This window comes from Somniosus microcephalus, chromosome 6 (genome assembly GCF_052327205.1).
Source record: "Somniosus microcephalus isolate GS21.2 chromosome 6, FLI_Smic_1.0, whole genome shotgun sequence".
Classification (NCBI taxonomy): Eukaryota; Metazoa; Chordata; class Chondrichthyes; order Squaliformes; family Somniosidae; genus Somniosus; species Somniosus microcephalus.
In genome coordinates this window covers 207,540,197-207,563,636 of record NC_140992.1, presented here as the reverse complement: position 1 = coordinate 207,563,636, position 23,440 = coordinate 207,540,197, and the positions used below count along the sequence as shown (strand labels likewise).

Genomic DNA, 23,440 nt, shown 5'->3' with positions numbered 1-23,440 from the left:
ACAAGTTATCCTGTTGAGATTAAATATACCATCTGGTGGAAACGGCCTATTTCCCTTTTTGGTCCATTTTACCCATTTATTGATGTCTGACCACAATTCTGGAGCATATAACAGGCTGGTGTGCCTTTTTCTGGTATTTTACTTGCTCCGGCACCCATTCTTAATGGTTGAGGTTATCACAGGTATTCGGTATCACAATCCTTCCGTTCCAACCGAGTTCTCTACGCCCACTTCACCTGGCCGTCACGTGACCCATTTGGGCTCTTAATTCGGGCTCAGTCTGGGTGTGTGAGATACTGTTGGACATGGACCACGGGTGTGTCGATCAACCGATCACTGTTTACTCTCCACCAATTTAAGTGTTTCTGAGACACAACCTCCCTTATTGAGTTCCCTGTTATGTCTTCCTACGAGCTCACAGACAATTGACGCACAAAAATACGCACATAATAATATTACGAAGATAATAAAAATCGCGAAAACCCAAAGGGGTATACAGATCATAATCCTCATGCTCTAACTAAACATATAGTCAATTCTCAGTCTGCGTTTTATGCCCCTACAGACTGAGTCTTTAACATAGATACTTATACTCTAGACTTAATTAACGGTTAATATTTTGATTCCGTAGCATAAAATTATACACCACAATATGAGGATTATAATTAACAATCCGAACAGTTGTCGCAACACTTCATCAATTATTATGAGAATTGACAAAATCAGACATAGCATTTAACAAACATTATGAGACAATCCTAGTGGTCTTTATCAATATCAAACCAGTGTCACAGAATCTCCAACCTTTGCCGCTCAGAGTGTCTCAGGGTCTTGGCGCCTACTTCGTGGTCCTGGCCTTCACATGGGGCATTTGCCCTCTTAATAACCGGCCTGAGGCTAGGCGTTAGAGATTTAACACTCTCCTTGTCCGTTTGGGCTCAGTTGATTGACCGCGACGAGGTTCGCAATCGAGAGACCACCACAAACAATAAACATGAATTTAAGTACTTATAACATCAATTTATTACACCGCGCGGATTCTTAACCTATTTATTCTTTATTAGGACTCCAACTAGTTACACATTCATTGGGACTGTGCCGCACCCTTCAACCTCTTAGGATTCCAACCCTTTGGTTTTCCTATTCGTCGGGATTTTAACCCATTACACATTCACTTCCAACACGTCTGGGATTCCAACCCGCCGGTTTTCCCACAACCAACTTTCTGCTGTCTGGACAGTCTTAACCTTTAAACCTTACCGGTATCTCTTACTCTCTACGTGCCAGTACTTTCAGGGTCCGACTTTCCGAGAACCTATCCTCTCTTTACTATAGTTGATAAAGGAGAAAATGATTACTTAAAGTCAACCGACCCCTGAACTGAGTCTACTCACAGATCGCAGTACACTTGCCGACGAGCGGGACTCAATTGTACCTGTTACCGGGGAAGACTTCCTGGTTTTGAGTGTGCAAGAGACACTCCCTGGCCAGTCAGGGACCGTTCCCCGGAACGTCACAATCTTGGCGTCCGCTCCCCATCAAGTAGTAAGCGATCTCGGTGGAACCTCCAAGAAATACTGTCGAAGTTTGAGCAAGACTCAGACACACAGTAACTGGCAAACAACACTTGTACTTACTTGTCACAAGGGGAGGGCAGCTCAATCAAAGGTTGAGGCTACAACTCCGACGAAAGCTTACAAGAGGCTCATATTTATACACTGGAGTAAACAAGTTCCAGATAATATGTGGATATTACATCATTGGTTTAGCAACACTAATTTCTCAAAAAACAACTTGCATTAAACAAAGCCTATTCTTTCAATTCCGCTTCTTATCTCTACCAGTCGGACCATCTGAATCACAAGTTCCTGTCTTGTCTTACTGCAGCGTATGCCTTTCTGAGGTGCTGAATCGCGATTGGATGCCGTACAATAGCTAGTTAACCATATCCTGCAATGATTCAATCTTCCATCTAGCAGTCAAGCCCTCGTGACCTTTATTGTTCTTTAATACTAAACCACAGGTCTACGTGCAGGTGTCCCTCTTCCTTCTTACTTCAGTTGGCAAACTGCCAGTTCTGCTTTGCTTGCACTTAGCAAAGCTGAAATTCCTCTTTTACTCCCTTTTTGAAACTAAAAACATCTATTATTACTTTGTGCAATTCATTCCTATGCGAAGCCATTTTGCTAGCTAGATTGTTGGCCATTTTATTTACACTTCCACAAATGTATACCATCTACAAGATGCCACTGCAGCAACTCGCCAAGGCTTCTTCGGCAGCACCTCCCAAATCCGCTACCTCTTCCACCTAGAAGGACAAGGGCAGCAGGCGCGTGAGAACACGTTCCCCTCCAAGTCACACACCATCCTGACTTAGAAGTATATCGCCGATCCTTCATCGTCACTGGGTCAAAATCCTGGAACTTCCTACCTAACAGCACTGTGGGAGTACCTTCACCACACGGACTAAGGCGGCTCACCACCACCTTCTCAAGTGCAATTAGGGATGGGCAATAAATGCTGGCATTGCCAGCGATGCACGCATCCCATAAAATGAATCATTAAAAAAAATTCCATTTGTCCACATGTCTCTAGGATTTCTCCAGAGTAGGTTTTTAACTCTACGGTACTCTTTGTATGTGGTATTTGAATAAACTTACTCTCTCATGTGTCCTTACTCATGATAGAGCAGTCTGCTGCCATGTCGATACACATATCAATTGCTCGTTATCAAAAGTTTTGTACGGAAGCCTTTCTCACGACTGCAAGCGTTGCCGCTAGTGGCATAGATACTATAGATGCCTAGTTCTTCAACATCAGGTGTGTTCATTTCAATATTGTGAACTCCTCCCTTTTGTTGTTGCCGCTTTGCATTGCCACTAGAATAGGTTCTTAAATCCTGCTTTAGATCTAGCTCTGCAAGCTGTTGAAATATGGCCTTGCTTCTGGCAGTGAAAACACTTCGCATTTCTATATTGGCAGGACTGGGGTGAGTGATTTCCATTACAGCGATAACAATTCACTGAACTGCTCTCACCGACATGCTTTTGACTTGGTCTCACAACTTTAGGTTTGGCGGTGGCTTTGTGACTGTAGACCTCAGCTGCACTAGTCACTTGAGTTGGACGGAGCTCCCTAGCATTCTTAGACACCATCTCCACAGAGAGGGCAATTTTGCATGCTGTGTCAAACATGAAGTTTGGAGTGTTCAGTAACTTGGACCGTATGCACTCAGCCACCAGTCCACACACAAACCTATCTCGCAACGCACGATCCAAAAATGTGCTGAAGTTACAATGCAATGACAGGTTCTTAAGTATTCACTGATGGTTTCACTTTGTTTTTGGTCTCTGGTACCAAATTTGTAGCTCTCTGCTATTCCTAGTGGCTTTGGGTCGACATGGTCCTCGAGTTTTTCGACTATTTCTTCACACGACGCATCCTTCACTTTCCCTGACGGGAGTAGGTTTGCCAACGTTCCGAAGGCATCTGGCTTGATCAATTTTAGAAAAATTGCTTTTTTCCATTCATTAATTACTTTATTTTGAGCTTAAACATTCTCATCTGCACTTTCAGACTCAATAATGTTATTGGCCTTAAAAAAACATCTCCATCCGCTCACTAAGAACAGAATGGTTTGAGAACTCGGTCATACATGCCGAGGCTTCCGATGAATCCTATAGGTGCGGCCATGATTGTCTTGATCCCATTGAACAGTGACTCAGTACGGTTCCTGTGTACCTGTGAGAATCAACGCCACTGTTGCTGTGAATACATACACACGAAGGCAAAGCACAGATGACTCTGCATGAGCATTAACAGTAAAACATTGCAAAAAATCAGTTTAGGTGTCTCAAATTCATCTTAAACTTGTCCACTCGAAGGTTGAACACTGTATCTTTCCATGATCTCTCAAAATGGCTTTGGGATCCCATCCTCATCGCCAAAATGTAATACCTGTGGGTAGAACAAATGAAGGACAGACAGGATGAGTTGCTCGTCCATGTACTTGCTCTTTTAGGCCAGAGAGAACTGAGCATGCTCATACTAAATCATGTGATAAACCATGTGATAATACATTACATCCGCAACTGCCGGGGCTTCAGGAAGGTGACAACTTGAACGTTGCGGGCGGAAAGGGCCGGTGCCATTCAGCAACTCCCTTGAAAGTGCTTCGGTGTCAGCCGTGGCTCAATAGGTAGCACTCTTGCCTCTGAGTCAGAAGGTTGTAGGTTCAAGTCCCACTCCAGGGACTTGAGCACTCCAGTGCAGTACTGAGGGATGTTAAACTAAGGCCCTGTCTACCCTCTCAGGTGGACGTAACTTGAGGTTATCCAAACCTCTGCTGTCAGTACCCTAACTCACACCAAGTCCTGTTCACCTATCACACCTGTGCTTGCTGACCTACATTGGTGCCTGGTCTGGCAATGCCTTGATTTAAAAATTCTCATCCTTGTTTTCAAATCTCTCTATGGCCTTGCCCCCTCCCTATCTCTGTAACCTCCTCCAGCCCCACAACACTCCACGATATCTGCGCCCCTCTAATTCTGGCATCCCCGATTTTAATCACTCCACCATTGGTGGCCGTGCCTTCAGCTGCCTAGGCCATAAACTTTGGAATTCCCTCCCTAAACCTCTTTGCATCTCTATCTCTCTCTTCTCCTTTAAGACACTCCTTAAAATCTACCTCTTTGACCAAGCTTTCGCTCTTAATATGTGGCTCGGTGTCAAATTATGTTTGATAATTCTCCTGTGAAGTGCCCTGGGATGTTTTACTATGTTAAAGGTGCTATATAAATGCAAGTTGTTGTTGATGTAAAAGATCCCATGACACTACTTCGAAGAAAAGGGGAGTTCTCCCCGGTGTCCTGGCCAATATTTATACCTCAACTAACATCACTAAAAACGATGCTCATTTATTTCACTGCTGTGTGTTGGTCCTTGCTCTGTGCAGATTAGTTGCTGCGTTCAGACATTACAACAGTGACTACATTTCAAAAGTACGTGATTGGCTGTAAAGTGCTTTGGGGCATCCTGAGGCCCTGAAAGGCGCTATATAAATGCAAGTCTTTCTTTTGTGTAGGTGAATGCCGCTGTTTTATTTCATAATTTGACCTCGGTGTCTCGCGCCCCGGGGCTAAAGAGCAGGGAGATCCAACAGTGATAGCTCGCAGCCAAACCGCTGCTGTTCCTGCACCAACCACAGTGACTCAGCAGAAGTCCTTCCATGTGCATCCCAAGCTGGATCTCATTATTATTAATGTTCTCTCAGATCCTTTGCCCCCCCCCGAGGCTTTGGCTGGTTCCAAATTGACAGCTACACATTCCATCTGCCGATAACCAGAAAGACAAAGCGATTCTTCCTTTTCCCTCCCCGACCCCCCCCCCCCCCCCACCCCCACCCACCAACCGCAGTGTTCTTGCTATCTATATCTGTCACCTCAATAACCTTATAATATTTCAAAATCAAATTACTGGGGCAGTTCAGCCCAGGGGGAGCTGGAAACAGCTGCTGTTCTTTTGTGTATTTTAATAAAAATAAAAATTGTTGCAATTTGCAGCCTGCAAGCTCCTAATAGCAATAAAAAAAATTGCACTTGGATTGATATTTTGCAAGTCATTTCAGTTGTCCAGCAGACTCTCTGTAATTTGTTCTGCAGGAACACACTATCTGCTGCCACCCTGCCTCCCGCCCCACTCCAAATGATTTCCACGTCCCAGCTATGGATCTGCACTTCATCATTCTGGGTTCTTAAATTACAAGACATCTCTCACCGTCTGCAACCAGTGAAGCCCAGCGAACTGTCGCCCTCCATTTTATAATTAACTTGCTAACCCAATAAGTTACTTATTTAATCTTCTAATTAAAGTTACTTCCAAAATACATTTATTTTTAACACACTACTTTTTCCCCATCTTCTAATTCGAAACCCAGTTTTATAATTTAGTTACTTGCTAAATTACTGCCTAAGTCTTATCATTCACAAAGTTTGCTCAGTACATTTAGTAATAAAAGTACTCATTAAATTAATTACCTTACTGATTTCATAATTAATAATTCAATATGTTTAATAATTACATTTCTGGCTGCTTTCTGTAATTAGCTAGCTAACTATCAGCATTTCAAAATGAAGGTGATTACTTGTTAAATTGTAAACAATCCATATACTGAATTCATTTAATAATTCAGGAGGTTAGAGGGACAAGTAGTTTCGATCTCTTGAAGGGAAGGTTGGACAAGTATCTCAAAGAGAAGCTCATTATCAAGTGCAGTCTCCTCTTACACCGTCCGCCCTTATCACAGGCAGCGATTATATCGGGCAGATGGCGCTAGCCATTCCGTTAGGTGTCAATTACAAAGAACGTATTAAGCATGCCGACTATTTTGGGCAGACTTTGTCATGGAATCCTTCTTTTAACCGATTTTCCTGCTTCAACGACCCGCATCCATTCCTCGCCCTCCGGCAACTGCTTGGGAGTTTGTGTTTCTTCTTCTCCCACTGTCCTTTCTTGCTGTGTCACTTTGGTACTCTCCCATCTGGTCAGATGAAAGGTCTGGGCTACAGACCTCCTGCCTCCTACCTCCCCGCTTCTTGTGTTACCGTCCAGCAGTTAGAGCGGGCAAACCAAGGTGCCGGTTATAAACGGCGAGGACTATACCGCTGCCGGGGCAGTGGGAAGGTGGACTAGGTGCGCCCGTGGGCCTGGGTTTTCCTCTTTACTGGGATAATTGCCGCAGTGTTGGTAAGATGGGCTTTCCGCCTGCCTGTCTCTCCAACTGTCGACCCCCAGCGGATTTCCTGTTCTGCCAATTATTTTGGCGAGGCTCTCGCGGGGTTTCTGCCACATCAGGGTGTGATGGAAAATCACTGGTGCTGGAGTACTCTGGTGCTGTCAGTGGCTTAACAGCCCCTCTGGACTGGCAGAATGATGGGGAGCCTTTGTTCCCATGCAGAAACTGATGGTGGGGGAGAGTCCATTGATTTAAATTTTAAACCCGGTCTGTCCCAGCATTGCTGAACACCAATAAAATGCTGCCACGAGTAGCATTCAGTATTGCTAAAGTGGTGATGGCGGAAAATGCGACCCATGGCATTACTCCACCATTACTGTCTTAGATAAATACTCTTGGCCATATTTAAGTGGGCAGTGTTGGTGTCCAGAGGAAGTGATGACGAAAGATTTGCCGGGTGCTGAAATGAATGATGGCGGTATGGCTCATCACTCAATGTTCTGCTCCTGACTGCTGTGTAACACCAGAAATCCAGTGCCTGAAAGGGTGGTGGAGGCAGACTCAATCACGGCTTTCAAAAGGGAGTTGGATAAGTACCTGAAATAAATAAATTTGCAGGGCTACGGGGAAAGGGTGGGGGAGTGGGACTAGCTGAAGTGCTCTTGCAAGGAGCAGGCACGGGCTCGACGGGCCGAATGGCCTTCTTCCATGCTGTAATCATTCTATGATTCTATTCTATGAACTCAAGGTGGGGGAAGTTGGCCTATAGGCCTAGAAATTCACTAGCCTTAGCGCCGCTTTTGAGGCGCTAGAGGGACTAGCGCCAGAGTTATGGCCATTTGAAAAATTGAGTGGGGCCCTAAAGCGGCGTTGCACCGGTAGCGCTGCGCCGGCACCGATGACGTCATCGGTGTGCGCAGCATCCCGGTTGCCGTGGTAACCCGCCCGAACTCCGAAATTGAGTTGCGGCCGCCTCGCCCGTGGCAGCCGCAAGCAACGTTCTGTAAAAGGTGCCTTGCTGAAGTTAGCGCCGGCGCATTAAGGTCGCGCGGCGGCCGGCCGCTTCCCCGGCGGCCGCCTGCCCGCACCTCCCTCCCCGGACTCCTCCAAGACCCCCCCGCGGCACAGATGTGTGTGGGCCGCGAGCCCGGCACTTCTCCGAGGTGCCGGGCTCATTTTTATTCAGCCGTCAACGGCCAGCGGTCGGGTGCAGGCAGCTCCTCCTTAACGGAAGGAGGAGGCCTGCACTTCCCCAGCCTGCCGCACCGCATCGGGCGCCGCAGCGCCGCAATGGGGCAGGTAGCGCCCATTGGGAGGCGCCGAAACCCTCCAGTAGCGCCGGCAGCCGTTTGGGCGCGGCGCTACTGAATTTTTGGCGCGCGCAGGGGGACTTAGCGCCGGCACTAACTTCCGGCGCTAAAGCCCTGGCTGCGCCAAAACCCAATTTCTAGGCCATAGTCTCTTAACAACTGGCCGGGCATTGTGGGTTGGACGCCTGATATAGAAACAGTCCAACTTTCCTTTCTGTTGATTTCAATGGAGCAGATTATGGGATGGCTTCTATAAAGGGCGCCAGACTCGCCAAGCTGGTTTTATGCTCCGAATGGCGAGTTGAAAATGTATCCCCTATGTTTATAAGTTGAGGAGGTAGAGACTACTAAGAGAGGTGAAAAGTTCCACAGTTAGCAGACCCTGGGCAAGAATAAGTTTGAGTAGAAGATAATTTTAAGTGAGGATGCAGTTTTACTCGTGGGGGGTGGGGGGCGGGCTGCCCTGGTTTTTATGTACCACATTCAGAAATCTCACCATGTTTTAAACATTTGCTTCAGCCCTACAACTCTCCGAGATATCTGCGCTCCTCCAATTCTGGCCTCTTGCACATCCCCGATTTATTTTTGCTCCACCATTGGTGGCCGTGCCTTCAGTTGCCAAGGCCCTAAGGTCTGGAATTCTCTCCCTAAACCTCTCCACCTCTACCTCTCTCAACTCCTTTAAGACGCTCCTTAAAACCTACCTCTTTGACCAATCATTTTGATCACGTGTCCGAATAGCTTCTTATAGCTTGGTGTCAATTTTTGTTTGATAGCGTTCCTGTGACGCTCCTTGGGCCATCTTACTACATTAAAGACACTATATAAATGCAAGGAGTTGTTGTTGTGTAATTAAGTATTCTCTGAAGACTGTGCTGAACATTGTTCATTGGCTGCACAACTGGCCTGGCATCCTTGTAGTCAAAGCAACCCTGTGAAATTTATCAATTCATTTTATAGTGTTTCACGTTGGTTTTAGGAGAATTCAATAATCTACACAGGTTTCACCTTTGCAGAAATTCACTGACTCCACAGAGTCGATGAAGTAGGAGGAAGGTACCTGGTAGTGTTAATCTGGGCCAGAGTAATCTCCTTGACTAGTTTTGATCACCTAAAGAGGTCGGAGAGGAATTTTCTACACTCCCCCCTCCTCCAATTGGCCTGGGCTCTTATCTGGTTTCTTGCCTCTCCCAGGAGATTATATGGCTCCGGGTGGGGAATGTACGTATTGTGATGCAGAAGACATCACAACTGCATCAGGCAGGCTGGATGGACCAGTAGGTCTTTTCCTGTCCATCAGTTTTTGTATGTTACTCTCTGTATCTCCTTTCAATTGTGGACTGCAGGATTCACATAGAATACTGGTTTGGAAAAGGACAGGTACATTATGTCTGCATCGAGGCACTTGGAGAGCCCAAAGATGGCATTTCCCAGGAAGCATGGCAATGCACACTAACAGTGACACAAAATCATCGCTGTGTTTAAACATATGGCAAAACATCACACCATCTTGAAAATAGAGGGGAAAAATAACATCAATAAAGGACAAGAAAAAGCCGTTCCTCCCATCAAACCTATTCTGTCCATACACCAGGTACGGTCTTCCCTGTGGTGGATTCTGCCCAATGTAATCTTCTGGAGGAAGCAGTCATCCACAGGTAAAGCTGTGTAAAAATAAAGACTTGAAAGTCTTGCATTTATATAGCGCCTTTCACGACCACCGGACGTCTCAAAACACTTTACAGCCAATGAAGTACAATGAAGTGTAGCTACAACGATGCAAAGTCTTTCCTGAACCCCACAGGTATCAAGTACTAGAGAGATCTCTGAAAGGGTAACAATGGGCTGGATTTTGTCAGTGTGGGCGGGCTGGGGCGTGTCAGGTGGAAATCGTGTCAGGACCCCGACTCCCAAGTGTTGAAAAAGTGCGATTTTCCCCTAATTGGCCAATTGATTTCCTGCATGTGGGAACCACTGGCCCAATTAGTCTTTTCATACAGAAAGTCGCCGCCGATGACGTCATCAATGCTGCTGGATTTAAGGCCTGCAAGCAGCCTTGATTCTTCTGGAGACTGCAAAGGCTCTGCAATTTATATGAAGGAGTTGAATTGTGGAAAATGTCAATGATCAAGCAAAAGTGTGCTCCTTGGTTTGATGAGCCCTCCCTCCAAGCTCTGGTGTACGGAGCCAGCTGTAATAAGGAGGTGATGCTCCCTTCCTCGGGGAGAAAAAAGCCACCCCAGCAGACAAAAGCTGTGTGGCTACAAGTGGCCCAGGTTGTCAACTCCATTTCAATGAGCCACAGAACCTGGCTGCAATGCAGGAAGAGGTTTCATGACCTTCTCCGCACCGGAAAAGTGAGTATGACTTTCCCATCACCCTCAATCTGATCCCCATCGCCTCTCCTCACCAGCACTCTGCTTTGCCAACCTCTTCCTCCACATCCCACTTGACACTTACATCTCTGCACCCTTACCCATTCCCCCTCTCTCTATGGTCACATTCACTTAACTATTCGACCATGCAGCCCTCACACTTCCTATCACTGTGATGCCATGAAAACAACTACTTACAACACACAGGGAGGGTCCTTTGTATCCTTCTAAGCATCTATGCTATGCATTCACTACACTCACTCCTTCCATGGTCCATGGAGGAGTTTAGTCGCAAGGGTATTGAAAACATGGTCATTGTTCAGAATAGAATGACATCTCTTGAGGAGCGATGGTCAGCTATTGAGCAAACAAAGCAGACCTTCATACAAGTCCTCTGGAGTAGGACTTCCAGTGCAGAAATGGGTCCTCATGGCCCACCTGCAGTGCAGCAAGGTGCTGTCAAGTCACTTGCTACTTCTGAAGTGGGGCAGACCCATGAGAGGGATGTTGGTGGCAGACAACAAGTGGGGGCTCCTCTCCAAGCGCTCACACGACCATGCCACAGCAAAGCCCTTGGTCAGAGTCCTCACCCAAATGAGATGCGCGTCTCAGCCCCGGCACAGCCGTAGGAGCAGCAGACTGTTGGCGAGCCCGCACAGGTTTGCCACCCCAGAGAATGCCCGCCAAAGGCGTCGAGACAGGAGCAGTAAGAGAGCAAGGGGCCTCCATATCTGCTGAAGCCACAGGGGAAGCACCACGTAGGAGCACGCGTAAGAGGAAGATAAAGCACAAGTAGTCACAAGGGTAGTTACTTGGGTGCTGTGTTGTTTTGTTTTTGGACCAGCCATCATTGTGATTGTATTATAAAGTGTTTTGATGGCAAACTGTTGAAGTTGTGGCCTGTGTCATTTCGCAAATGGGACTTTCACATTGAGGGCTTAGGGCGCCTTTCGATTATCAGAATGGTGGTCAGAGTGAGAGGAATCCGCAGGTTCTTGTCCATTGTCGATGATCTGGTAAGAAGGTGCGAGGCTAAACTGTTTGATTGTGTAGGCTAAGCAAATGTGACCAACATGAGTATGTTCCTTGCATCCCGGGCAGCAATATGGTGGTGCTCTGGTGCCTTCTGGTCTGTGCATCTTCAGGTGGGTGACGAGCAGCTTGGCGCTCCTGTTGATGTTCCTGCTGTTGGTGCTGCTGTTGCTCATGGTTCTGCTGCTGCCGCGGCTGATCTTCATCCGAATCTGATGTCCAGGAGGAAAGGAATTAAACGGTCGGCATGTTTCTGGTATATACCTCGGTTGAGGAAGCGCTTAGTCAAGGTGGGGAGAAGGGTTTCCAAGGAGGTCACACTGGAGATGGGTGTCAGGCTCCAAACTTCCACAGCACTCAGTATGCCTGCTAAAAGTTCCCCCAGACCTGAAACAACAAAGTTCTGCCACCTGCAAATGATCATTGGTGCAAACTCCTTTGTAATGGTGGAGCTGCAGCTGTTCATAAGCAATCCACTAGTGAGGCCACTAGGATTACCTGGCGTGTTCCAGAGGAGGCGTGTAGGATGGGAAAAAGTGTTAAAATTGGAAAGGCCTCTCAAAATGGGATTATAGAGGCAATTAAGTGGTTGTTAAGGGCCTTAAGGGCCTATCCCGCCTCTTGGAGGCGGGATGGAAAGCGGGTCAGAAAACACGCACTTGGGAAAATTGCTTGGAGGCGAGATGGAGGCTGGAACGGGCCCACCCGCCAGTTTTGGCGATTTTAACAACTCGCACACCACCAAACCCGCCTCTTCGGGGCTGGGAAAATTGAGCCCAATGTGTTTAAATTACTTGGCCTACGGTGGCATTCCTACTCTATACTGTGCCCTTCCAACTTATAATGCGCTCATCGTTGGGCCTGTTTGAGTGGTGTAGATTAGTGACAACGCAACATTGCTTGGAGCACCAATAAATGGCGGGCCATTCAGACCAGTTGATGAATCAATCATGTTGCTCAATGGTGATGTTTTAACAGGCCCGTTTATTCTTAACTTTTCCAGGAATTGGCTGCTACAGAGCTATTTTTCTTATGCGTGTAGCTTTTGCACCTTCTGAGCAGATCAAGTTATTCTGTCCCGTGTTTCTGCCCCTAGGTCCTGGGATGACTTCCACGCGTGTGCAGACTCGGTTCTGGAAGGTTGCCCGAAGGACGCTGCCTCCATCTGGGAGTCGCTGAGGAAGGAGTCTCAAAAGTTACAGTTCCAAGGCAACTTGCATGAGCTGTGCAGTTCGAGAGTCAGGCCGTCTGGCACCATGGACAACTCAGACAGAAGCGAATCAAACAGAGAGAGCCTGACGGGCTGCGCTGGCTTGCTGTGGTGTGGACTCACCACCCCGGTCCTGTCGATCGCTGTGCTGGTGGTCAACATGTAACAAACTCACCCTTCCATGATCTCCAGGTCAGCTCCCAACATTGCTGTCTTCATCGGAGAGACAAGAACACGATGAGCTCTGGATACAGGCACAAAGTTTGGCTGCTGTTTGGTTGTCTTTGAATGTTGCCGCTCTCTCTGTTGGTCAAGGATGGTTGTCTTTACGTTGTGTTCAAACTACGTTAATTTAATGTACTTTTCATTCAAAGAATGCCACACAGCTCAAACCTTTAGTTGATTCAATACATAAAAATAAAAGTAGCTGCCCTGCAGGCTTAGTAGGTAAATGTGCTCTTATATACAGGCCAGCAGGTTCCTGGCTCAATCCCTGGTCTGGACTGAATTAGCTGATCTCAGACAAGGGTCACCCAATGCCTCTGGGCTAGGGAGGAAATATTAGCCAGGGTTCCCATTCCTGATTGCTATTCAATTAACTCCGGCTGGAAGGTGCATGTGTTTCGGACACCTGGTGAGGACAGGATTTTCCTCGCCCACGATGCTCCCCATGGTTGCATAATTTGCGATACTCACTGTCTAGACTCTCGCGTGAACTGCAAGAGTCAGTCAAAGGAGGTACTCGGGGGCTGTTGGTGTCCGTGGAACAGCATCTCAGCAAGTTTCAGCACCTCATGGGGAGGAGGGGATGAAGAAAAGCAAAGATCGGCATGAAACCAAAATAGAGGTTACTGCTATGAAAGGGTTAAACGCAATTTTCTTTCAACCAATCATACAAAAAGAGTAACAGTGACAAGATCTTGCAACTGTATGGGAAACCTAGATGAATGTGGCTAACATGAATATGTGCCTTCCAAGCAAATTATATGGAGCACAGGAATTTAATTAAACCAAAAGCACATGCAGTAGTTTGGGAATATATAATGCACACTGAGTAAAAACTGGCCATTCACATGCATGCCAGCTTAGGTCATCTTGGCTCTGTTGGCCATGCTCTTGCCTCTTTGGTGGCTCTTCTATTCTACCGTCTAGGCCCTAAGGTCTGGAATTCCCTTCCTTAACCTCTCTGCCTCTCCACCTCTCTCTCCCCCTATAAGACACTCGTTAAAACCTAGGTCTTGGACCAAGCTATTGCTAACCTGTCCTAATGTCTCCTCCTTTGGCTCGTGGTCAGTTTTTGTCTGATTTATGTCCCTGTGAAGCACCTTAGGATGCTTCACTACATTAAAGGTGCTATATAAATGCAAGTTCGGTGCAATTAAGGAGAAGCTAGATAAACACATGAGGGAGAAAGAAATAGAAGGTTATGCTGATAGGCTGAGATGAAGAGGGGTGGGAAGAGGCTTGTGTGAAGCATAAACACTGGCTTAGACCATTTGGGCTGAAAGGATGTACCGCACAGAAACAAGCCAATGTATGTTGTTAAAAGTAACCAGCCAGGAGTGGTTGATTTAGAAAATTCTGAAAGACAGACAGTGCAAGCATTGAAGATGCGAGATTTATTTTCTACAGGAGTTTGGGGGCATTCCACTCCCCACCCCATAGAAAGTTAAATTATTGACACTTTATTTGGTGCATTTTACAGAGCTAAGTGTTAAAATGTTCTGCACTGGCCTTTCTTACAACACACACTGTAATTGTCCAGTGATTCAGTCTATCTGTCTTGGAGCTTTTTTTCCCCATATTCTATTGATTTAATTTATTTTGAAGAATTCCTGGTTTAGTCAGGTTTCAAACTTTGGCCTAGCACCCGAATATAGTTAATCTAATTTTTATATTAACCGAGGTGGCCAACTGGTATTTCCGAGCCACGTTTGACCCTTTTGTAGCTGAAATGTGGCTCTTTGACTGCTTTGCCTAGGAAGTCAGGCCTGATGTGAGACAGATCCCGATAACAAAGGGCACAATCAGGCTCAAAAGGGCTGAGTGCGTGGGTGGGGCAGTTAAAAAAAAGAATTCATGGAAATGTGCTCCAGCCTTCGGGATTAGTTTGTCCTGAATTTGAACATATTTGAGATTCAGTTGCATCATTAAATGTTTCTGTTCCGTTACTACAGAGTAAACCGGTCAATTTTTTAAAACATTTTGAAATGTGCTGCAAACCAAAAAGATTGTTTTAATCAGACTGTTGTAATCTGGTGCTTTTAGAATCCCTACAGAGCACAGCGCTGTGGACATTAATATTAAAATGTCTCATGCAAGTATTCTAAAGCAGATTGGATTGAAATCTTAACAATAGTCATGCCAGATTTTAACCTCTATTTAAATGCGATTAAAGACGGATAATAGGCCCGAGATTATTCTGCAGTGAGGATAAATGTTTGCTTTAGTAGTTGGATATTTCACCAAATTTCCTTGATGAACTGCCTTATGAGTAATTTTATTTTATATACTTCTACCCCACCTGGCAAAAATATTAGAATCCTGAGCGTCAACTACATGTCAGTGAAGTGAAAGGAGCACATAATCCTATTTTGTGAATTTGCTGGTTTTGTACCACTGATGATCATCATGCAAATGAATAGAGAATGGGACAAAGGGGAGTAGGAGAGAGAGGGGGAATGATAGAGGGAAAAAGGAAGTGAGGCAGATACAGAGTGAAGGGATGGGAGAAAGGGGGAAGGAGGGAATGAGAAAGGGAGAAGACTGCATCAGTGAGACAAAGAGAAAGGGGATTAGTAGAGCTTAAAGGGCGACAGCTCGAGGTTTGCAAACCTCTCTCGTGTTGTGGGCTGTTTTGTCCTTGGAAAATAATTTCAAAAGTGAGAATGACCTTTTGCTAACACGACATGTGGTAAAACCCAAGTGTCAGCATGCAGCCCATACTGGCTGATCACAGATACCATCAACGAGCCATTACATTCCATGAAAGAGGAAACGCATGTAAGGATGCAAGTGAAGGAACACTTTTCGGTGAAGGCCGTGGGTATTAAAGGCACCATGCTGCATCATGGGCATTGATCGTAAGCAATTAAAACAGGAGGTCATTGTAAGTGACTGACCCACTTAGGACAAGTGCAAGCGTGGAAAATATCTCTGGCTCTTTTGCCTGACCTGGTAACTTCTTCCTGCACTGTCTGACCATGGGTTGTGGTGTTATTCAGTGCCCTAATCATCTCCTTCCATTGGCTGTGGGCAGTCTTCTGTGGAGCCCTACAGTCGCTCTGTGCCAATGAGGGTTTCCCTCCGCCGCCTCACCTGCTCCAACAATGGCTCCACCGCTGTATCTGTGAACCTGGGGAAACTCGGCCCTCCTGCGCACCGGCAAGACATTTTATTTCTCTCATTTTTGCTACAGTGAAAACAATTAGGACGATGCCCATCACTTGAAGCTGCTACAGGCCTTTGAATCCTGCAGCAGCTTACAACGGGTGAACTGCCAATCCAAACCATTCCTGATGCCTGGAACTGGTCTGTCATACAATGATGCTGACGATGGAAATGACAGTGGGCTCAGTGCTCATGACATTGGTTTGGCCCAAATCATGTTCTGGCCCACTTCTGGTCAGGCTTGACCCTGAAAGTCCCAGGTTTGCCCTCCCCCTGGTTTGTACTGAGTTAGCCGATCTTGGCTGTTGGCAAAAGTAGTGTCAATATAATTGACTTTAGTTAGGGAGGATAATTCAGTGAGTCCTACCCTTAGTTGGTATCCAGTGAACCCTGCTTGAAGTGTGTTGCTGTGGGGCTGGTGGGGTGGTGGGTGGAGTGGGAGGAGAGTGTGTGCGTGCTGTGGACATCAAGGAAGAACTGGATTGGGCTTAGCTATGATGCCTCTTGTGCTGAGGAGGCTTGTCAACATTCACTGTCTGTGCTCACATATGAATAATTACCACTAGAGCAAAGCACTTGAGAGCACCAATGGAACCGTAACGTGGCAAGGAGTTAATACCTTTAGAAGAGGGGCTGAGAAGGCAAGAATATTGGCAGAACGGGGGGGGGGGGGGGGAAATCAAAGCAAATAAGCAAAATTAGATGTGGAGGATACATGATGAGGAACTGTGTGCTATGATTCATATTTCACAAACTGGCTGATCTGACCTTGCAAGTGAAATATGCTGAGTGTACAAATGGGATTTATATAATTGGCATCCCACAGCTCCTCATCATACATTCTGTTTATATCACGTTAGGTTGGTGTTTTAAATAATAGATGTTAGTTATTTAAATATTAATTTTAAATATGAATTATATCAATAAGTGGAGTGATTCTGGAGATGTCCCTGCAAACATTATTTTCCCACAATGCTGCTCATTCTTAATTGTAGTATCATTAACATGCAATTTGAAAAGTATGTCACGGAAGTGATGTGATCATATATGGTAGAAAGATAAGTTAAACCAGGGCCCTAATCTGGCCTAAAACCATTAGTAGGGACACCAGGATAATATAAAACAAATGGACACAGCCGAATCTATGATGGCAGCTCATGGCATCTTATTTTTATTGGATGCCAGTGTGGGGTTGGGGGAGATAATGCCCTGTTCAGATTTAAAGACCTGTCTGGGTTTACCATGCAGTAGCTAACATAATGCAAGTTATGCTTTAGACAATTTTAATCAAAGTTTTCATGCACCCTGCAGGGAAAGAGTGAGGTGGGAAATTTCATTAAAATGGGGCTGTTTTCACATGCATTGACCATATACATGCATAATGGAGACTGTGTAACATTGGAGACACTACCTGTTAGGACCTAAATGAAACATTAAACCATTTTGGTCAGTTCCCATAGCAACAAGAAGTGAATTTGAAGTACAACTGACTGGGGTGAAAGGTGGGTGTTATTAAAGGTACAGTCCACATTCCTAACTTCTATTTAATGTACAGAATGTTCCTCCAATAGCTAGCTCCTAACACTAATTCAGAGTTATCCGATACTATCAGAATTCCTGTGTGCACTGGAAAAACACTGCTTTGTTTGATCTGCACAGTGACTGCTCACTCCACCATTGCTCCAGGTCTGTTCTCCAACAGACACTCCAACTTGTGAACAATGGGCTTCACACAGTCCCGGTAGCTGGTGGTTTTCAGTATATCTTATGAACAATAAGTGACAAACAGACAGTATTTATTTATTAACAGAATGGTACCACAATTGCAATGTTTCTGCACTTTTTAAGCTGCATTTAGTTTCTGACAGTACATAGAGAAGCGTTTAAGGTGCACAGGAATATTTTGGTAAAAGCCTGATCAAGAGCTGGAGCCTTATTGCAATTCTATTTTCCTGGTTTATCTAACAATAAAATAAATTGCAAAGCAGATGTTTCGATCTTACTGCGGAGAGCTTATTAACAAACGACCTTGTGAAATCCATTCACCGTGTTACACATATTGCTGCTCATCGCTGCATGGGACTCTAGGAATACTATGAGTTTTAGGTTCCTTCCCACCCGCCTCCCCCTTAACCAGACAGATGTTGAAACACATTCATCTAGGTATAAACACAAGTAAAAAATCACAATGAAATCTCCCAATTAATAAAGCCCCTCCTGTCATTACCATTTTAGTTGTATTGCATCGATCAGCAGCAAGCAGTGTGAAACCAGCTAATGGGGCCTGCACAGCAGAAAATGACCACTGCCCACCAATGGACGGAATCCATTTTGAAATCTACTTAATGCATGAAAATAGAAAAAAAAGTAACCACCGTTTGGAGCTAGTTACCAAAAGAGAGGCCTGTTTATTCAATCCATGTTCTGTAGCTTGATGTTTCTCCTTCAAATTTTTGTTTCTTTTGATTATATGCAGTGGGTGAAACTCCAGGGGTGATATTACAATCCCGCAGTTTCTTCAGGAAGCTGTGCTCACCGGGAGTGTGTCAGGGCCACCAGCGTTGTAGCCCCGATTCTCCCAGCTGCAATGCCTGCAAGCGCAGTTCCCCGCTGGAAGCGCGAGATTGTGAAATCGCCCTTTACATCTCCATGCCAGTATTTGAAAGCTAATTTGTTGCCATTGTCCACATGCGGGATGGCATTGAGGTCAGGAAGTTCCTGCTGTGCGACGCAGACCTGACGATTTCCTGCACTCATTTATTACTGTATTTTTTATAACGCTAATGTGGGGAGAGGTGCCAATGAAAATGAAAATCATTTGCACTGGCATGATAAAGGAATCAAAAGGCTCCTTAATCTGCACAGCTGGGACTGGTTGGTCCCACAGCAGGAAATGCTGTCAGCAGGAGCTCGCTCACTCTTCATGATAATGTCATCAACGCCAAAGAAAAGGCGAAAAGAAAATTGACAGTCAATTTGAGCGAATCGAATATAAAGAATCAATTATACTGTGCATTGCAGTGGGAATTAAACAGGCCAATAAGTCTGATAATACGGAGAGGGAACTTAACTATCTTCTGAACACTGTGCATACATCTTAAGAGAAATGGAAACATATTTCAAAATGCTACATTCCTCAATGTGAATTTTTAACTGTGTGACAGGCATATGTGAATCTGTCCACTTAAGGCAAAGTGCAACATATGTCTAGTTTCTGGTCCTGGCAGAGCAACTGAAGGGGGCTTGAGCACTGATGGTGACTAACGACCTGGGCCAGAACCATTGCTGAGGTTCACATGTCCTATTAAACAGAGGAGGGAATCCATGGATCGTGCAGAGGGAATGAGCTTTAGCTGCTGTTAAAGTTCAACACTATTATAATCTGTGTCTATGATAATGTCTTTTTATGTGCGTGTGTGCTTAAATTTACTCAGGAAGATTCAGAGATCAACAAAACAATAGAAAATCCTAACGGCTAGTGTAAGAACCTGACATGATGAAATACAGTGCTGTCAAGTTAAGCATTTTGTATTAAGATTCTAGCATTTTGTATATAAATAGATGGATTTTTAGACTATATACAAAGACCCTATATGATACCCAGATACACTTGGGTAACCAGAAATATTTTCCGGTTAAATATATTTGCATTGTAATCATTTATTATTAATAATAAACCACAGAACAAATTATAAAGTGAAAACCAAATTTTCTGGAAGTGTGTAAAGTACTGAAAAAGGAACTAGGTGTTGGTGTTGGTGTTAGAGAGGAAGAGAGTGGAAATAATGACACTGTTGTATTATTGAGTAGCATGCTGTAATATAATGAATTTTAGTTAATATTCTCTTGTTAATTGTATTTTTATTATTTATGTTGCATTTACTCTGTAAACGTAAGATATTTGTTACATTTTTAGAATAAATCCAGTTACATATCTATTTGTGAGGGTTGTCTTTTGTGACTGTGTAAGAGTCTGCCATGTTTCTGTCCTTTTGCCTTTGGTTCTGTTCACTAAATGCCCCGCCTTATATTCACCAGTCTGTTATGTTGTCCTTTCAGCGCTGCCATATTGAGAAATTGTCGAGAATGTGAAACATAATGCTGTCGGTACTGGCGCAAATGAGGGTCCCTCCCAGAGCCAGCCTATTTGTGCTGGTGCAAAGCCTACTTTTAAAATTAATGTATTCCGGCCTTCCCTCTGGATTTTCTTCTCTTTTCTCTCCTCTCCAATAGATACCAGTTATATAGGCTGATAATGTGGTTCGATGGCATCAGTTGTACGGGACTGCTGCTCTTTGGGCATTGTGTGCAGATTCCCAGCACTGAGCTCATGTCGTGCCATGATGTGAAGCCAGCTCATTTATATAACTTCACGGTGCACTGGGAGCACTCGAGGTGGGTCGGGGCGAAGCTTTCAGGGGTTTCTTAAAGACCTGCTACTTGCCCTTGAAGCTGTGCCGGGTGAGGAAATGGGTGGAATAAGTTGCAGAATGTGAACTGCTCCTTTAAAATTAAGCTGTTTTGGAGGGAGGCCCTTGAAGGAAGAGTTGTCCTTTTTGGAGCTGAGGTGCTATCGTCCAATGGAGAGCCACACTGGAGCAACCTGGGGGTAAGAGTTAGTGCTGTCTCACCTGTGCACCAAATCTGGGAGCAGGTAAAGAAATTTGCTGGTCTCTGGAAATCCCAGGTAAAAAAAAAGAAATACTAGCATTTATATAGCGCCTTTCATGACCTCAGGACGTTGCAAAGCGCTTTACAACCAATGAAGTACTTTTTGAAGTGTAGTCACTGTTGTAATGTAGAAAACGCTGCAGCCAATTTGCGCATAGTAAACTCCCACAAACAGCAATGTGATAATGACTAGATAATCTGTTCGTTGAGGGATAAATATTGGCCAGGATATCAGGGAGAACTCCCCTGTTCTTCAAAATAGTGCCTTGGGATCTTTTACGTCCACCTGAGAAGGCAGACAGGCCCTTGGTTTAACGTCTCATTCAAAAGGTAAGTAATGCTCACACTGTGTGTAATTGTACAATGTTGCTTTCCAGTGCATCTTGACAGCACTTCACTGCCAACTTGGTGCAGAATCATAGAGGACAAACACTCAGCATTCTGACAAGTGTTCTTGCATGTTCCAAATTCACTGCATGCCCAGATTTTAAAATGGCACTGTGCCTTGCTGGCATTACAACGTGTTTGCTGTATTACATTAACCGTGGCAAGGAACAAACCAACATGCTGTCAACACAGGTATCTCTACATGTTACATGTTCACTGACTCACTTAAGGCGGCTGCTGCCCTGTCCAATTGGGTGAAACATGGCTCTCATTGTCCTCATTCCAACGTATATGCCTTTTTAAAAATCTACTTACAGGTGCACGTCACAGGCAACAACACCTGCAGACTGGAGAGGTTCACTTCATCCAAACCCATTGACTTTTTACGAGAAGAGGGAACTAAAGATTCTAGGCATGAGATCTCCTGTTATTGCTTGGAAGGACTTGAGCAGTGGCGGCAGTGATGAGACGGAGTATAAATCGAGTGGGAGGCCCAGAGAGAGTGCAGACCGGAGCAGCGGCGGCAGCGAGGAGACGGAGTATAAATCGAGCGGGGGCCCAGAGAGAGCGCAGACTGGAGCAGCGGCAGCAAGGAGGCAGTATAAATCGAGCGGGGGCCCAGAGAGAGCGCAGACTGGAGCAGCGGCAGCGAGGAGGCAGTATAAATCGAGTGGGAGGCCCAGAGAGAGTGCAGGCCGGAGCAGCGGCAGCAGTGAGGAGGCGGAGTATAAATCGAGTGGGAGGCCCAGAGAGAGCGCAGACCGGAGCAGCGGCGGCAGCGAGGAGGCGGAGTATAAATTGAGCGGGGGCCCAGAGAGAGCGCAGACTGGAGCAGCGGCAGCGAGGAGGCAGTATAAATCGAGTGGGAGGCCCAGAGAGAGTGCAGGCCGGAGCAGCGGCAGCAGTGAGGAGGCGGAGTATAAATCGAGCGGGAGGCCCAGAGAGAGCGCAGACCGGAGCAGCGGCGGCAGCGAGGAGGCGGAGTATAAATCGAGCGGGAGGCCCAGAGAGAGTGCAGATTGGAGCAGCGGCGGCAGCAGCGAGGAGACGGAAAATAAATCGAGCGGGAGGCCCAGAGAGAGCGCAGACCGGAGCGGCAGCAGCAGCGAGGAGGCGGAGTATAAATCGAGCGGGAGGCCCAGAGAGAGCGCAGACTGGAGCAGCGGCGGCAGCGAGGAGGCGGAGTATAAATTGAGCGGGAGGCCCAGAGAGAGTGCAGATTGGAGCAGCGGCGGCAGCAGCGAGGAGACGGAGTACTTTCAGTGAAAACAACAACAAAAGCAATAAAGTGACATCACAACCAGGGAAGGAGCTGATTGGTGAGTAGCTGGTAAGTGTTTCTAGTTGATAGTCTATTAAGTAAAGGCATGGCAGGGCAGCCCAGGCCCATTAAATGCACATCCTGTGCCATGTGGTGACTCCAGGACACTTCCCGTGTCAGGAAGTGTCATCAGCTGGAGGAGCTCGAGCTCTGGGTTTTGGAGCTTGAGTAGCAGCTGGCGTCACTGTGGTGCATCCATGAGGCTGAGAGCTTCGTGGATAGCACGTTTCAGGAGATGGTCACCCCGCAGATAAAGTGTGTGCCAGCAGAGAGGGAATGGGTGACCACCAGACAGAAGAGGAGGACCAGGCAAGCAGTACAGGAGTCCCCTGAGTGCATCTTGCTCTCCAACCACTATTTGGTTCTGAGTGCTGGTGAGGGCGATGGTTCCTCTGGGGAGTACAGCCAGAGCCAGTCTGCGGCACCACAGGTGGCTCAGCTGTACGGGGGTGGGGGGTGGAAGAAGAGTGGGAAAGCAATAGCGGTAGGGGAGTAGACGGGCATTTCTGCGGCCGCAGACGTGACTCCAGGATGGTATGTTGCCTCCCTGGTGCCAGGGTCAAGGATGTCACTGAGCGGCTGCAGAACATTCTGAGGCGGGAGGGTGAACAGCCAGAGGTCGTGGTCCATATCGGTACCAATGACATAGGTAGAAAGAGGGATAAGGTTCTTCAGGCAGATTTCAGGGAGCTAGGAAAGAGATTAAAAAGCAGGACCTCAAAGGTAGTAATCTCCGGATTACTCCCGGTGCTATGAGCTAGTGAGTATAGAAATAGGAGGATAATGCAGATGAATGCATAGCTGGAGAGGTGGTGCAGGAGGGAGGGTTTTAGATTCATGGAGCATTGGGACCGGTTCCAGGGGAGGTGAGACCTGTACGGGCCAGATGGGTTGCATCTCAACAGGGCTGGAACCAATATCCTCGCAGGGAGGTTTGTTAGTGCTGTTGGGGAGGGTTTAAACTAATTTGGCAGGGGGCTGGACACCAGAATGTAACATTAGAAAGGGAAA

General features: G+C 46.1%; 1 protein-coding gene across 1 annotated transcript in view; it reads left to right on the top strand.

The window, feature by feature from the left end:
* The window catches only part of LOC147116410 (neuritin-like), a 67,501-nt gene extending 47,516 nt beyond the window's left edge, over nucleotides 1–19,985 (top strand). Inside the window, exon 3 of the mRNA XM_085991298.1 lies at nucleotides 12,547–19,985. Coding sequence (XP_085847424.1) covers nucleotides 12,547–12,826 — 280 coding nt within the window. The 3' untranslated portion in view covers nucleotides 12,827–19,985. The remainder of the gene's footprint in view (nucleotides 1–12,546) is intronic.
* Nucleotides 19,986–23,440: the final 3,455 nt, after the last annotated feature.